The following is a 17,899-nucleotide window of genomic DNA, read 5'->3' on the forward strand; positions in this document are numbered from 1 at the left end:
CACTAGGCAAACATGTCTTCAGCCGGCTGTCTCACTGTCATGGTTACCAGGGAGGGATCAACGGCCCTGCTCGGACCAGGAGAGAAATGTAACATACATGTGCTAGTATTGACGCATACATGGCAATGTACGCATACCCATTGCAAAGCCCATGTCTTTTACTTACTTGGATTCTCTCTATCTTTTTTGCAATTGTCCATTTATAGGTTTCCGCAAGTACCTATTCTGGGAAATTTGACATTTTTTCCTTTTTTTTTTTTTTAGCCCCGTGAAGGTTCATGGGTTAAACTATCCACCATTAAACCGCTTTTACAATTTTCCCCGCCCCCGTCTCATTCTCAAAAGAAAGTATAGTCTATTATATCGTTCCCCCACACAAGGGAAAGCCTAATACAATAGAGTTATATGGGACCCGGACTGCACCTGTTTACGGAATAAAGGACCTTGTTTTAGCCAATTATCCTTCAAGAGTTTAACTGATGACAAATAGAATAATGTCTAAAATAACTGTTTCTATACCATGACCTATTCAACTAGGTCCGTGTATTGCACCCTTTGTGTATGGATTTGTATAGAGATCAGGTAGAAGCCTTTTTGTCCAGGTAGTGTGCAGATGTCAGTCGTCTGCTTCTTTTAAGCTTTGGGGGTTATGTTTTGTTTTTTACAATGGCTTTCCCAAATGGGATTTCCTAAAACAAACTGATCAACCTGTAGCGATCTTTTCTACTAATGTGCATTGGAACCTTGCAGCAAGTAATTGACTTTGTAACAGTGCCCCTATAGGGGAAGCCAGGTATTGCATGGAGCTGAGTAAGTTTGTAGGGCTGACATGATGGGTTCTCCATAGAAATACGGTTTTAGGGAATGCGATACCATTATAGGTTTGGTTGAGTTCACATAGACAGAATAAGAACAAGTAACAGCCTGCGGAGAAGCTATTAATATGAACAAAATCTTAGAAAGCTCAGATGATGCCTTTTTGGAATTATATTTTTTTCACCTGCTTCTGACATCTGTCCCAGTTATAAAAGGAAAAGACGGAAAAAACACAGATCCAAGTGACTGCATCGTTTATTATTCCATCATGACGCAGGCTATTCTAGAGAAGCAGAACAGATTCCTTAAAGTAGAACTATCAGCAGGTTAGACCAATCTAACCTGCAGATGGCCCCTATAGTGCATGGGACGCTGAGGAAGAAGGTATGTGTCTTAACTTCCTCCTTGGAGCCAGTCCTGCGCTGTTAGTCGGGATAAACTCTGCTCCGGAGCACTGCTCCTAACGGTGCTCCGAAGTGGAGTTTATCCTGACTAACAGCGTGGGACCGATGCTGAGGAGAAAGGTAAGACACATACTACTTTCTCAGCGTCCCCGGCGCTACAGGGATCTATAAGAAGGTTAGATTTGTCTAACTTGCTGATAGTTCCCCTTTAATTTTTAGGAAATTGTACTGCAAACCAAAAGAGGGGAACAAAATTCTGACAATATTAAATAGCAAAAATAAATGATAAATGAAATGATAAATATTAAAAATATTAATAGAAAAATAATAAAAACTATTAATGTTATTTAAAATGTAAAATAAATAAATAAATAAATGTAAAATATATAAAATACAGATAAATGTGAATTTTTTTTTTTATACATATACTGTGTTTAGCCAACAACCACCTCGCCATGTGCATATTTCTTCAGTAGGACAGAGGTAGACAAGCTATGTAGGATAGGAAATGTTGAAATATGGTGCAACTATTGTGGTCTTCCCCAACGTCTGCTCTCGGGACGCCCCCATACAGATTATATTGTTGGCAAATTCCCCAATGGTAATCCAATGGATTGTCTCATGGGGCAACTGCAGTCTTTACTCTATATGGATATCATGGGGAGGTCACCAACTTAAGGCCCTATTCCACCAACAGATCTGACGACAGATTATCTGCCAAAGATTTGAAGCCAAACCCAGGAGTGGATTTGAAAAGAGGAGAAATCCAGTCTTTCCTTTATGACCTGTTCTCTGATTATAGTCTGTTCCTGGGTTTGGCTTCAAATCTTTGGCAGATAATCTGTCGTCAGATCTGTTGGTGGAATAGGGCCTTTAGGAACCCACTCCTATGAACGGAGGAATGGAAATATGTAGCATGCCAAAGCTTAGAACAGCTGGACCCATTGCAGCCTGTATTTCAATATGAAAGGGATTGTCCCTGATGAGGAAATGCCCCAATAGTGAAACCTGCCTGAGTTTAAACGCCTACTATTGTTCTTTTTTTCCCCACTATAATATATATTCCTAGCAGTGAGTATGCCGGAGTCCCTATTATATACCCATCATAACCTGCCATCTGCAAAGCGTTTTTACATTGCGCTGGAATCCGACGCCTGTAAAAGACGTTTACCTCTCATCTGCAACACCATTCAGTTTCGTATCACACCAATAAAAGCATCAGCGTTTCCAAAGCCGGATTAAGGCAGCAGGGTCATTTACACAGGCTTTTCCGAAGTCCCTAAAACTTTCCTTATCAGTCGGCATCTGGTCCTCCTGTCTATCTGACCGGAATGTGTTTGATTGTCTGGGTGTCTTACACGAGAGCCAAGCTATTGATATTAATATCTGATATTATACGGAGATCTCTGGCAGCCGAACAAGTTCTGGAACTCTTAATCCGGGGCATTAAAACCGTGAAGAGGTTGGACGATGATGAATATCAAATACAATAAAGCAATATTCCATGCTGAGGGCCGTCTCGGTCCAAGACACCTTGGCTGCTTCCAGGCTGAACGAGTCTCCATTTTACAGAAAGTTTTCATAGGGCTTTTAAAGGCGTTGTTTGGGATTTGCAAGAAGAAGAGTAGAGCCTGTGGGCCTAAGGGCAAACTTTGATATCCCCCACCTCCCCTCATAGCATAAAGCCAGCCAGTGGTGCCCCAGATCTCTAGAGATGAGCGAAATTTTCATACGTTCGCCAGGCTCACTGAACTTTGAAGCAAAGTTCAGGTTTGTCCGAACCTTAAGGAAGCACTCTGGCAATTTTTTTATTTGTCCCCCCGCTGCGTGCTGGTGCGTACACTCACCAGTGATGATCTGTGGCGCGGCTTCGTTCCAGTCCAGCGGCGCCATTCAAACCCCGTGTGTGTTCATGTCGCCGCTCTTCTGACCCCTCTTCTGTCACCATGTCGATTAAAGGCCAGAAGTCACGCTCTCCCATAGAGAATGCATCTCTCAGCACCCGGGCCCTACGACTGATCCTGACAGTGTGGTGTAGCTGTAAGTTCCCTAGTGAGCATGTTACCTTTTAGTAATTTGTCCGTGGAGTGGACTATGTGCAATCTCAGGTCTACTGTAATGAAGAGTTGTGCTTCACTCTAGCATGCCTCACCACTGCTTTCTCCTCCCTCTTCTTCATATAAAATCTCTGCTGCACGGCCTCCTGCTCACTCAGCTGTCAGTCAGTATCTGCTAACAGAGGACTGATCTGCAATCAGATATAGTCTGTGTTGGAGCTGTGGTCTAGGGGTAAATCAACTGTCTAGAGACCAACAACAGTTCTTTCTTTGGTTCGATTCCCCTGATGGAAATTAAAAAATACTTAGTTATTTCTATTTTCCTATTATATCATTTTTAAAAGTGCAATGAATTTTTTTTTAAATTAAAATATATACTTTATTTTTTATTTTTCTCATCATTGCATTAAAAAACTAAACTAATTTGGACCTGATTGGGAATTCATTGCACTTTTAAAAATGATACAATAACAAAAAAAATAAAATAATAACTATATTTCAATTCCATCAGGGGAATTGAACCAAAGAGAGAAATGTTGCTGGTCTCTATGCAGCTGATTCACACCTAGACCACAGCTCCAATACAGGCTAGTAGGTTCAACTATATCTGATTGCAGATCAGTCCTCTGTTGGCAGATACTGACTGACAGCCGAGCAAGCAGGAGGCCGGGCAGCAGAGATTATCCATAAGGAAGAGTGAGGAGGAAGGAGTGGTGAGGCACAAATGCTGAGCCACAATTCCTCTTAAACTCTTCATTACATTAGGAGACCTGAGATTGCTCATAATCTACTCCACAGACAAATTACGAAAAGATAACATGCTCGCTAGGAAACTGCTCACTACAGCACTCTGTCAGCACCAGTGGTAGAGCCCGGGTGCTGGCAGATTCCCTTTAAACAGACCACCTTAAAACAGCTAAACAATTGCTGACCTTTATCAATTTTAGTGCAGTTCAGCTGTTCGCTCATTTCTGCTCACCTTTCTGCTCTCCCCTGGTGTCCTCCTTTTGCGGTGTCCCCCGCAGTCACCTCCAGTGTGCTCAACCAACACTGACAGCACTGACTGGGATGAGAATCACCGGCTGCGGCACTGTCCTGTCTCAGTCAGTGATGGTCTGACCGGGCTGGAGACAACGGAAAAGGTCGACACTGGGGAAGCGCAGACAGGTAAGCGTACCTTTTTTTAATGTGTATTTTATTGTGCGGCCGCCATCTTTACGAACTTGTTCCAAACTTTGCCAAAAATTCAGAATGCATCTCAGTTTGTAAGATTCAATTTGCTCAAACTACTATAGTGTACTGCATCACCCCTAGGATTTAGGGGCACTAGTAGCAGGTTACGTATTACCGGTGTTACTGTGGTTGGGTGATAATATGTAATTCAATGGTCACAAACCAGTTGCTTTTAATTTATAAAAGCAAATAAATGTATTTTTGGCAGTTTTGATGGTTGCAGTCATTTAAAATAATATGATAGGCTTGATGGTTGCACTCTCTACGCAACATGTGCCTCGCCATACACACACTTTTTGCACTATGCTTTTGCACTCTTTACCCCCACCTACTTCCCTTGTGGGGCAGTGCTTCAGCACCACAACACCCACCTTTACACGGGGCTCTTAGTACAATGGCTCCCGTGGTTACATCAGCATAGCGGGTGAGTCAAAAGTTTCAGTATACCCTTTTATTTCAGGATTGGGAAGGAACATTACATATATGAATACCCCAACTTGTAATGGGTGAGGGAACCTATTTTTAGGGCTGTGTCCGAAACATTGGTCACCATCTTGAATGCCTCCATTTTGGATCAAGTTTTTTTTCAATATTAAGGCAGCAAATTAATGAAGACCAGAATTGTCTTGGAAATAAGTTTCCACAATTAGATTTTCAATATCTCTTGTGGTTCAAAAGTTTGAGTTTAGCTTCGGTTCAATACCAGGGACAACATAATGAACATATCAAAGAGCTGTTCATCACAGGAAATGTTCCCAATTGTTGCGGTTATCAATTTCGGGGATAATTCTGCTTTTTTCTGATATGCTACATGACCACCTTCCCATTTGTAAAAATTTGCCCTTTATATATTGTGACTTTCAAGATGGTGGCCATGTTCCTGGTGCTGCATGTAGTGGTCCATCACCCCTTAAAGGGCGTTGTCCAAAAACTGTTTTCTTTACAGGCTAGGCTGTATATAAAAAAAAAAGTACTCACCTGCCCCTATCTCCGGCTGTTCCAACTGTGCCTGGTCCAGCTGTTCAGCACTTCCTGATCTTGGTCTCAACACAAGGAAGTGGCCACTCAGCCAATCAGTGGCCTCTTTAGCCAGTGATTGGCTGAGCATCCACTTCATTGTATAAGGACCAAGATCAGGAAGTGCTGAGCAGCCGCACCAGGCCAGGAGGGGAGAATCAGGGCAGGTGAGTATGGCACACAGTAATATAATCCACCGAATAAAACACCACAATAATAATATAAAAAATTTTTTATTAGTACATTGTTATATAAGGGGGCTCAGTGTGCATTTGCCCTTTTAAATAGACTGTCACGAAGTTTTACATGTACGCTTCTTTCTTACATATCTTTGGAATTGTTCTCTCTGAAATGAGATGAATAGTATCTTCTTAATCCTGCATTACGGACTCCACACTTTTAGCCCTTTATAATGAACGAATAAAGTTGTGATATTTTGAACACAATTTATGTTGGCTGTTGTTGTAGGCCTGGTAGACCGTTGGCGCACGGCCTGGTATTTGTTATGTATAGGGGTTTGTTGCGATAACGGCGGCGCATCTCCTGGCTGTCTCGTCTAGTTCTTTGCTGTCTAAAGCTAAGCGAGTATTAATAAATCTCTCGGGTTATCTGCAGAGCGCGCTCACCGCGCTCAGGATCACTCAGCTGGCTTTAATTTTGGATATTACACATCAGTTGGCAGAGGAGAAATATGCTGTTTTTATTGTAAATAGTAGACCGCGCTAGAAAATCTCTCTCTATGGGAATTGGAGCAAAAGAAAACAATAGGTTTGAGATTCGCTCTTGTTGAGGTGCAGCATTTCCTTCCATAGGATTTTAAGGGGAAATAATCTGACTTCAAAGAAAGCGGAAAAAAAGGGCTATAAGAAGAGGGGGCGGTCTTCTAATGTGCTGTTACCCATGCCGACTGATGAGATATAGGTGTGTATCGGCAACATATAATCTTTAATCATGCCTGTCTAAACGGATTACCCCTTTAAGGCTTTTTAAGTCTATTTTAAGAGGGGTTTTTAAGACAAGAAGCTGATCTCAGGGTGTTCTGCTGCTTCGATCAGGACGATTATCTATAATCTGTAAAGCAACAGGTGCTCATTTTCTCTGCAGCACCACCACAGGAGAAATGAGGAATTACACCGTTCCCATAGATAATCGTGACATGTAGCAATATTTTATCCTCTAGAACAAGAGACACTCTTTATAGCCCTGGCTCATAGATGAGGATCCTAAACAAGAGTTGAGCGCCACCAGAGGAGGAATGAAGAATTGCATAAAAGTAGTTCCCATAGAACTCAATAGGATGTCCTTGTAATGCATTGACCTACCAAGTCCTCCAGTGCAAGAAATATATTGTAGCAACATACTGAATCCCCCATAGAGCAAGGGACACTCTTTGTAGCCATGGCTGATAGACGAAGATTCTAAATTGAAGAGGAGTGCCGCCACAGGGGAAATGAATTACAATGCTCCCATTGAACTTAATAGGCTATTCATGAAATGTAGAAATATTGAACCCTTTAGAGCAAGGAGCTCTCCTTGTAGCTATGTCAGATAGTTAAAGAGAATCTGTCAGCACCTGCAGCCCTACCACAGTGTGCTGCTGTTGGCAGTCCCCTTGTGAGCATGTTGCTTTTTGTTAATTTGCCCGTGCAGTGGATTATGCACAATCTCAGGTCTTCTACTGTAATGAAGAGTCAAAGAGGAGTTGTAGCTCGGCGTTTGTGCTGTACTCTGACATACCTCAACACTCCTCCTCCCCCTCTCCTTCATGAATAATCAATGCTGCCCGGACTCCTGCTCACTCAGCTGTTATTCAGTATATACCAACAGAGGACTGATCTGCAATTAGATATAATTGAATCGCCTAACCTATGTTGTCTAGGGGTAAATTACCTGCCTAATAACCACCAGCAGGTTTTTCTTTGGTTCGAATCCCCTGATGGAAATTAAATATAATTATTATTTAATTTTTTATGCAAAGAATTCCCAATCCCAAATTGCTTTAGTTTTTTTAATACAATAATGGGAAAAACAAAAAGAAAAACAAATTTTAAAACAAATTTGAACCAGAATTCTTTGCACTTTTAAAAATGATACAATAATGAAATCAGGGGATTTAAACCAAAGAAAAACCTGCTAATGTTCTCTAGACAGGTCATTTACTCCTAGACCCCAACACATTTGGGCTCAGAGATTCAACTATATCTGAGTGTTTCTTTCAGACAAGAACTGCCTTCAGAGGACTGATCTGCAATCAGAGACACTGGCTGACAGAGAAGGAGGCCGGGCAACATTGATTATTCATAAAGAAAAGGGAGGAGGGAGGAATACTGGGGAGTGCTAGAGTGCGGCACAGACACTGGGCCACAACTCCTCTTTGACTCCAAATTACAGTAGGAGACCCCAGATTGTGCATAATCTACCCCACAGACAATTTACCAAAAGGCACCATGCTCACTAGGGGACTGCCAGATACAGCACACTGTCAGCACCTCAGGTAGGGCCCCCGGGTGCTAACAGACTCCCTTTCAGGATCCTGAAGGATCCTGAGATGAGCGCCACCAGAGGAGAAATAAAGAATGACTTAGTTCCCATAGAACTTAATGGGCTGTCCTTATAATGCTTTGACATACCAAGTCATCCAATGGAAGAAACTCTTGTTTTAATGGCTCTCTTCTGATACATGAGGGTCCTGAATACTTTAATGGGGTGTTTGAACATTTTTTTTTTTTAAGTTTTTTAAGTCAGATAACACCTTATAATACATGACAATGACCCCTATGTAGCTCTTTACCAGAATGTTGACATTAATAGGATCCATTTTTGCTTTGCCATGTTAAATATGGCTGCTTCAGCGTCTCAGTAATTCTAGTCAAAACCGATATACTGTGGGGCCGGAGCATGACACAAAGTTCTTTCAAATTTCATGTCATGCCCCGCCCCCTCAAATCCTAGGAATAACATTACTTTTTTTGTGTAAGATTCCTGTAATTTTTAGCATTCATACCCACAAGTATATGAATACAATAAAAATCTGCAAATGTCTGATGTTCTTCCACCTTTCTATTGCAGATATAGACGAGTGCCTAGTGAATAACGGTGGATGTGACCATTTTTGCCGCAATACCGTGGGGAGCTTTGAATGCAGCTGTCAGAAAGGTTACAAGTTACTGACGGATGAACGCACCTGCCAAGGTAAACAGGGGTCCCCAAGACTTCTCCAAATTTTCAGTTCAGTTTGTATTATATAGTGTGAATTTCTGGTATCGTCCTCACAGTATGTCATTTGCTAGAGCAACAGTTTGTGCTCCAGAGCTGTTCTTCCTACTATAACTTGAATACAATTAGAATATTGCCATGGATGTGCAGTTTTTCCTTCTGCCCGTTCCGTGCTAACCGGAGCCTCCACTGAAGCTTCTTCTCCAATCTCTAAAGTGCCAGGCTGTTCAGCCAATCACTGGCCATGGTGCTGTCCCATCTCAATCAGTGATTGGTCAAGTGGCCTGTCACTTCAGAAATGGGTTTATAAGCTTCAGAAGCTCCACACATAGCGATGCGGGGTCGGCAGCCGATGATTTTTAAACATGTTGAAAGACGATGATCAGCCGATGAACGGTTCCTCAACTGATCGTTGTCTTTATTATACAGAGCGATATCTTACCGAATCGGCCTGATTGGGCAGATAATCGCTCCATGTAATAGGGCTCTAAGTTAAACCTTATTAAAACTGCACAGAAACCATTAACGATGTCTGTACAGCCCTTGCCTCATAATCGAGCCATATAATAGACTTTGTAAACTCTCTTTCCGGCACATCAGGCTGTCTAATACGGCTCTTAGGGCCCTATTCCACCGGGCGATTATCGTTCGCATAATCGTTAACTATTAACGATCTCAAACGACCAATATTGCGAAAGACCTGAAAACGTTCACTCATTTCCATGGAACGATAATCGTTACTTATGATCGTATTTGCGATCGTTTTTTTTTTTGCTATTTCTTCGTTATTGCGTTCGTATCTACTGCGAACGACCGAATGACGTCTTATCCAATGTGAACGTTTTGCGAACGAGCAATGATCAAAATAGGTCCAGGTCTTATAAAGCGATCAACTATTTCTCGTTCGGTCGTTAATCGTTAACTGCATTTCAACCGAACGATTATTGTTTAGATTCGAGTGACTTAACGATAATCTGAACGATAATCGTCCGGTGGAATAGGGCCCTTAGAATGGTTTCCCAACATAGACCATTATATATAGAATAGGCTAGAAGGTCTTACAAGGTTAGGAACCCAGTTTTATAAATCCATTCTACCAGTAGGTGGGGGATCCTGGAAATGGGTACTCCACCTCTCACCCTCAATGACTTTAGTGGTAAAACGCCTTATAAGATATCTTCAAGATTCAACAGAGCCCTTAAAATGCCAACCATGCCAAAAATGATACATAACTAGATATGAGCAAACTTCCATCACGCTTGGGTTCGTCTGATCTCGAGTTTTCAGCATTTGATCACACATCTGTGTACTCCTTGAGGTAGTAAGGTGTTGGATGCCCATTTGTATGGTTTATGCCCATAGAATACACTATGTTACTAAGAGACCAAAAGGAAGCATTATACAATGGAAAGCCCTAATAGTTTAAGGGGCACTTCCCAATTTGCACCTCCTTTAGGCATTTCATGGTGGTGTTTAGTAGAGGAAATAGCATCCACTACTCCCTTGATGATGAAGCCCTTTTCACAGTCAACACAGTAGAACATTGCCCATATTTTCAACCTTCTATTTCAGGCCTATTTATTTCTAGTCAATAGTATATAGTATAGAATAATAGTATTTGTGTCAACTATGGATGAGCCTCCTAAACATATCCAGCCATTTATTTAGTTATTATATCATGTTTTATCATAGTCTCTACTCAAATGTTAAGCCTTAAAGTGACTCTGTACCCCCCCCCCCCCCCCAACCCCTTGTACCTTCGCGGATAGCTGCTTTTAATCCAAGATCTGTCCTGGAGTCTGTTCGGCAGGTGATGGAGTTATTGTCCTAAAAAACAAATGTTAACTTGTAGCCCTGGGTCAGATTGTCGTGGCCTAGAGTGTCTGTGCTCTAGGCCTGTGACGCCCCTCCATCCCTGCTCCCGCCCTCTTCACCATTAGGAATACCCCCAGGCAGGATTTCTCCTAATCATCACTGCACACCTGCTGGATCATTAAGGCACCTGTGCAGTGTTCAGAAAAGTAATGAATAGGAGAAATCCTGCCCGGGGCGTTCCTAATCATGAGGGCGGGGAGGAGGGATGGAGAGGCGGTGCAGGATTAGGGCACAGACACTCTAGGCCACAACAATTTGGCACAGGGCTGCAAGTTTAAAAGTTGTTTTTTAGGACAATAACTGCATCACCTGCCGAACGGACCCCAGGACAGATCTTAGATTAAAAGCAGCTATCTGATGGTACAAGTGGTTTGGGGGGGGGGGGCAGATTTTGGGTACAGAGTTGCTTTAATTTTGAAGATGTTTTAGTTAAAAATTCTCACCGTTCCCGTTCCAAGACCATGCTGGCTTCTTGAACAGCTTCGAAGACCTAAGATCCTTCATCGATTATTTGCAAGAACAACTAATTCTGTTAAGGTACTCTCCCTCTATATAATGTAATAGTGTGAAATAAATAAAACCGCCTGCTAAGAAGAACGCTCCATTACCCACATGGTGGTTATAATATCCCGTCTACTCTATGATTTTAATGGGAATAGACTTTTATCTGGCCGATAGCTGCTCGGCTTGGCCATAGCCAACTAGCCTCCATGGTCCACTGGAGCTTAAATGGGAAGGAGCGAGGTGTTGTGTTTAGTTGTTGACGTCGTACGTCTCCCTTTTGTGCAAAACAGATGACTATTTCACCCATGAATAGAAGCCAAAAAAGAAACCAAGGCGGCCAATACCCCATCTATCTTCTATGTTTGACATAAAAATAATAATTTCTTTCTTCCTGGAGTCGTTTCTCACAACACGGAGCAGTCAGGGAGATGTCTTCCAGTAATCCCTATTTCATGAGTGGTTTATAGCACTACCTTTTTTATGTTTTTGGAATAATTCATTCTTCCTTTTTCTTCTTACTTTTTCTGCATAGGTCTAAAATATTTCTGGTCAGTCAAAGCAAAACCCCCCCCCCCCCCCCCACCCCATAGACTGCAACTAGTACTATGACCAGATATTCCCAACACTTGGATACAAAAAATTCTTTATTAAAGAGATGCAGGGGCTTTTACCCCTCGTCAGTACAGAGTAAGTGCCTCTCTGGGGCTTTTCTCTAAAAAAAAAAAAAAAAAAAAAAGAAAAGAGGTTAGATCTTATTTTCAGGGTAGGTCTTATTTTCGGAGAAGCAAAGTATGCTCCTACACTGTAGCCCCCTTCTATACAGTAGTTAGCTGCCATATTGTGTCTCACTGTTGTTAGGCTGTAAGTTAACCTGTAGTTAGGCCCCCTAATACTATATACCCCTTCCCCCCTCTGTATTTCTTCCCCCATACTGTATACATCCCCCTCTGCAGTAAGCCGCCCCATACTGTATACAACGCCCCCTCCCCCCCCCCCCCCTTAGTAAGGCCTCCATACTGTATACCTCCCTCCCCCCTCTGTAGTTATTCCTCCATACTGTATACTTCCCTCTACCCTCTGCGGGTAGCCCCCTATACTGTATACCTCCCTCCTCCCTCTGTAGTTGTTACCCCATACGGTATACCTCCCTCCCCCCTCTGTAGTTATTCCTCCATACTGTATACCTCCCTCCACCCTCTGCCGGTAATCTCCATACTGTATACCTCCCTCCCCCTCTGTAGTTGGTCCATGTACCCTCTGCTCCCCCATATTCAGTGTTCCCCTACTGTGCATCTTCTTACCCCTCCTGCCTCCCCTACAGCTTGTGTTGACCAGTTGGGGGGGGGGGAGGAGGAGCATAACAAGTCTGGCCCGGATTGGCTGATGCTCAGCACCCAGTGTCAGGGATCTAGTCAGCTGACTGTAACAACTTATTATTGGAGTAGGGCTTATATTTTAAGCTCATTTGAAAAAGCCTGCAAAATGAAGCTAGGGCTTATTTTCAGAGAAACAGCGTAAATACGGCTCACATTATACCACAACATTAATATGACCCTATAGAATCCAGATATCCCCAATCTTTTATGCTTCGATACAGAAAAATCTTTACAAACATAGCTCAGAGAGTTACTGATTCTCATTGGAGAGACCTAGTTCAGGCAGTGCTCCATGGGGAAAAAAATATGCAAATTTTCCTTCCATCAAAAGGAAGAAAACAATGTCATTTTAGCCAAACCTGCAAATGGAGGAGTCATCCATCTGTAGACGGTTGTTGCAGGGTTCTTGACACCTGCTGGTGCACAGGAAGGTAGTGGTTAACTAGAGAGGTCCCTTAGATCCAAATACTACCTCAATCTGTACTGAGGGACAAGAACCTCAACTCAATTGTCAATAGATGGGTGACTCTTTAAGAAGACACTCTGGTGTGGCTTGTGTGAGATAGTCCTCTTCTTATTTGGGAACAACTAATTTGGAGGGGAAAAAAATTAGAAGGTATTTAAACAAATATAGTAGGGCACCTCACCAAAATGTACTTTTTTGCCTTTAAGTAGTCCCATAGTAAAACCTTCATTGTATATTGTATTATAACAAATTTTGTGACCACATGAGAGTACTTTGTGTTGCTTTGGGCTCTATTTCTCCTAAACAGCACACCATGAGGTTAGGGGTGGAATTGCAAGTAAAATGTCAAAAACGTAGCAAACATTGACAAAGATTTTTTGATACCTTATTGTGATTTATGTAAATATTAAATTTATTTTAATAAGAAGTATAACATTCATAAAACAATATATGAATCAAAAACAGCTGAGGGTAGTTAGTAATACAGAGGGTTCTTATGTTGTGGTCACGGAACAAGGCTTTTTAGAAAAGACTGGTTTTGGATACTATCATATAGTGTTCTTCCTTCTGATAAAGAGCTAATTTGCATATATTTTACCCATAAAGCATTGCCTTAATGGATCTCTTCAATGTGAATCAGTACCTTGACATTAATGTGCCCAAATTTACAGAAACTAGACTAGGCCAAAGAGAATTTGACATCACCGCCTTCTATACTATTTGCCGCAGGTATTTCTATGTGTGATTATTGGATTTGTATGGCGTATAGGATTCCAGTCCAGGCTATAACAAGCACTTGGCATGGAATGAAAAAAAAAATTGGAATTTGAGACGAGTTTTGAGGAACCTCTAGAGCTCAATTATTGGTCTTTTTGGCCTTGTTGCATTGGATCCTCTCATAGTTGTTTGCGGTGTGATGATGGCTGTCACCTTCTTTCTTTTTATGGTTTCTATGTCTCATTTTAGCCCAAGTTTGTTAATCATAGACTTCTGGAGAACACTTGATGAGATCCAGCAGGGGTTATTGGCTCCCGCGAATCCATCATCCTGCCATTTCTAGCCGTAGTCCTCTTTATCACATGGAGATACGGCCGCGCTCTGACAACAACAGGCTTACGTGTAGCGAGCAGTACTTCTTTATTGGGAAATTTATTTGCTGTAATATATTTACCGCCTTTGATCCTCAAATCAGTTTTCCATTGCTTATTACAAGGACCTGTAATGGGTGTTTGGGAAAACATGTGAATGTAATATAAAGCACTCTTAGATTGAATTGTCTTCGCCCAGTCTTGGAATTATCCTTCGTCCCATCTCCGCCTGCCAATTTCCCCCCCCCCCCCCCCCCCCCGAAAAAAATTCATGTGCGTATATCGCAAGTCGTAGATCATTAAATATGGGCAGCTGATTTGCCAGAAGTTGTCTAGTCGAGGCCATGCTTACATCGGTCTGGACTCCTTTGTAGTTTGGGGTTTACAAGATTTTAAGCCGATCTGTCATCACTCAAACCTCTAACGCCATGTAGGTGACGCAGTGAGGGTTTCAACAACCGGCTGCTAGATCCCTCCTTGCTATCTATGCACGCAACCAAGACTTACATCTAGATTCTGAAGCATGTTTTGGATATAATATATGCTAGTTCCACCGTGTCAGCCCCTATGCCTTTAAGTGTAAGCACTCCCAATTTATAACTTTAAGTGTTCAGTAGGAGTGCTTACAGTTTATCAGAGCTTTGATAGAGCGAGGAACCAGCTAGTTCCCTGCTCTGCCACTCACTCTTGTGGCTGCAGGCTGTATTCTGCCTCCGGCCACAAGAGGCCTCTCTTCTTTCTGCTCCATGGCGCATGAGTGATGTCATTCATGCGCTCGCAGAGTGGGAAGATGAGTCGCTGGATGGATGCTTTGTTGCAACCAAGTGTAGATTTTTACACAAGATGGGAGGGAAGAGGGCTTGCTAACAAGGGAGATGCCTAACATGGGGGATGCGGCAGAATCTTGCACTTGATATAATGGGAGTCATCCAGCTTTTGCAGCATCTTGTAGTTCATATGATGGTGGTCACCCACTTTCCTGGCATCTTGTAGTCAGTATGATGGAGGTCACCCAGCTTCCCCAGCATCTTATACTCAGTTTAATGGAGGTCACCCAGCTTTTCCAGCATCTTGTACTCGGTATGATGGGGGTTGCCTAGCTTTTCCAGCATCTTGTACTCAGTATAATGGTGGTCACCCAGCTTTCCCAGCATCTTATACTCAGTATGATCGAGGTCACCCAGCTTTTCACCATCTTATACTCAGTATGATGTGGTCACCCAGCTTCTTATACTCAGTATGATGCGGGTCACCCAGCTTTTCCAGCGTCTTATACTCGGTATGATGGGGGTCACCTAGTTTTCCCAGCATCTTGTATTCAGTATGATGGAGGTCACCCAGCTTTCCCAGCATCTTGCACTCAGTATTATGGGGGTCACCCAGCTTTCCCAGCATCTTGCACTCAGTATGACATGGTCACCCAGCTTTCTCAGCATCTTGTACTCAGTATTATGGGGTCACCCAGCTTTCTTGTAGTCATGTGCATTGTCCTAACTGTAAGGTCCATACAATAAGGACAATATAGGAAAAATTCTGAAAAAAATCAGCTCAGATGACAATAGGCCATGTCCACTATATACCCCTGGAAAACTATGTTGGAAACTAACCAGCATAAAAACTATAATACATTTTCCCCAAAGTTTTAATTTAGCATAAACCCTATGCTAATAGTTTGCATAGTGTCCAGACTGTAATCTGCCCCCCTCCCCCCTCACTGGAGAGGGACTAGGCTGTATATATGTGAGCTGAGACAAACTGCCTGCTCGAGAAGATCCACACTGTTCCTAAAAAGTAAATCAAGGCTTCTCTCTGATCTCTTACCACCCAAAAGCTCAGGTCTGCTGTGCCTTGCGTAAATATCAGTGTACCCACAGTGTAATCTTACATTTCCCCTTCCTTTTAGCTTGTTGCTATTATCACATCATCACCTTGGCTTGGTGTAGCCCCTTCCTTGCTGTGCTGCTGCTGTTTCTTTTATTTTAAGAGACTCTGTCAGAAGGTTCAGCCTGTCCTATCTAAGGGTAGCATAAACTAGGGACAGAGAAGCTGAACAGAATGATGTACAGTATCACTTCTCCTATCTCCTATCTCCTCCTGAATAACATGGACAATAAGTAGTCCTCTCCATTATGTGCATGAGCCCAGTAGTCCTGGATACTCATGAGAAGCGGAAAACTCCGCCCACCATGATTGGCAGTTATCTATCCATGCTGTGTATAGGCAGCCAACTGTCATTCAGCAGCTGGAGGGCAGGGCAAGGGGTGTGGCAAGAATCCTATTCTCCTGCATATTAGGTGGACGGCTGAACAAAATGATGTAAGTAATACACCGATCTGTTCAGCATTTCTGCCACTAGTTAATGCTGCCCTCATGTAAGGCAGCATAAACCTAGTGACACCAATAACCCCCTCGCTTCCAACATGCTCTTTGTAAGTCATCAGCCCGGCACAGCACAGCTATGTCATGGCATAGCAGAGAGGAGTACTTGCTGTGATTGGCCAAAGAATTAAGAGGGAAAAAAAGTCCTGTGTGTACTACTGGCAAACAGCCTGGCTCTGGTCCCGTGTCCTGAAACATAGAGTACAAAAATATCTCCATGGAGGGGACTCAGTATCCACAGTGGAAGAATGAACATCACCTTGTCACCACTCTGAAGGGTTAATGTACCATACAATACTGTTTATTTTATTATTTTTCTTGTACACCGCTACTATGCTGACCTATAAGTCTCCACGGTCACATGACCTTAAGGCCCTATTCCACGAAACGATTATCGTTCAAAAACTCGCTCCAAGGACCGCTCGGTAATGATCACTAAAGACTTTTTTTAGCGAATGATAACACATAACACACGTGGGAACGTGAACGATATATGTAGTGTAACAATTATTTTGCGGTCGTTACATGGTCGTTTAAAACGTTCGCCAGGGTGATCATGACCATACGACACACCAACTTTTTTTTTAACCTTTTTACGAACCGATTAGCGAATTATCTTTCAAAGACAAACGATTTTTTTCGACATGCTGAAAAACAATTTTAAACGACAATATAACTATTTTGCCTTTGTCGTTCGCTCGTTTACACCAATTCCACAAAGCGATTATCGTTAACGAGAGTTTATGAACGATAATTGTTCCGTGGAATAGGGCCTTTAGTTGTACTATGGGGTTCCATAGTTTTTTTTTTGTCACTATTGTTTGTTTTGTCTTTTATAAAAAAATAAAAAAAAGTTAAAATAATGTAATCTTAAAACTAAAAAAAAACAAAAAACATTTTCAGCCGCAGACAGGGTAAAGTTTTTGTGATTTTTCTAATAATAGAAAACCTTGGTTAATTATCCTCAACATTCTCCGGCTGTATATATACAAGAGGAGAGAGAGAGGACTGTGTCATGGTTTTCTGAGCAGAAGTCTATCGCTTCCAGGACAGTAAACTCTCATTTAAGCAAATGAAGCCGAGAGAGCGAGCGCTATATCCTGTGCTGCAGAGAAAGCACTGACCGTCTGCTAACAGCCCTGAGAGGAAGCAGCCTGCGCCTATTAATAATGGAAGAAGCGAGGTCAAGTGTCTGTGTATATAGCTATAGTATCCGCCTGTATATATCATATGTGTATTCTGTAAATAGTGGTGGAAGGAGAGCTGGATGATTGTACAGAGATGAGCGGCGCTACATGGAGGCTGCTTATCTCCAACTACAGAGTCAGTCTACACCACACCACTCTAATAGGAAGCTTCCAGCTGCTGCAGAACATCATAATACACCCCAGCTGCTGCAGAACCTCATAATACACCTCAGCTGCTGCAGAACCTCATAATACACCTCAGCTGCTGCAGAACCTCATAA

The 17,899-nt window shown here is 42.4% G+C and overlaps 1 protein-coding gene across 5 annotated transcripts in view; it reads left to right on the forward strand.

The window, feature by feature from the left end:
- SCUBE1 (signal peptide, CUB domain and EGF like domain containing 1) overlaps positions 1-17,899 on the forward strand; it is a 162,957-nt gene that overhangs the window by 129,224 nt on the left and 15,834 nt on the right. For all 5 annotated transcript variants that reach the window (XM_069967998.1, XM_069968011.1, XM_069968001.1 and 2 more), the window contains one exon: positions 8,597-8,719. In XM_069967998.1, the coding sequence (XP_069824099.1) occupies positions 8,597-8,719 (123 nt within the window). The remainder of the gene's footprint in view (positions 1-8,596; positions 8,720-17,899) is intronic.

This window comes from Dendropsophus ebraccatus, chromosome 1 (assembly GCF_027789765.1).
Source record: "Dendropsophus ebraccatus isolate aDenEbr1 chromosome 1, aDenEbr1.pat, whole genome shotgun sequence".
In the NCBI taxonomy this organism is placed as follows: domain Eukaryota; kingdom Metazoa; phylum Chordata; class Amphibia; order Anura; family Hylidae; genus Dendropsophus; species Dendropsophus ebraccatus.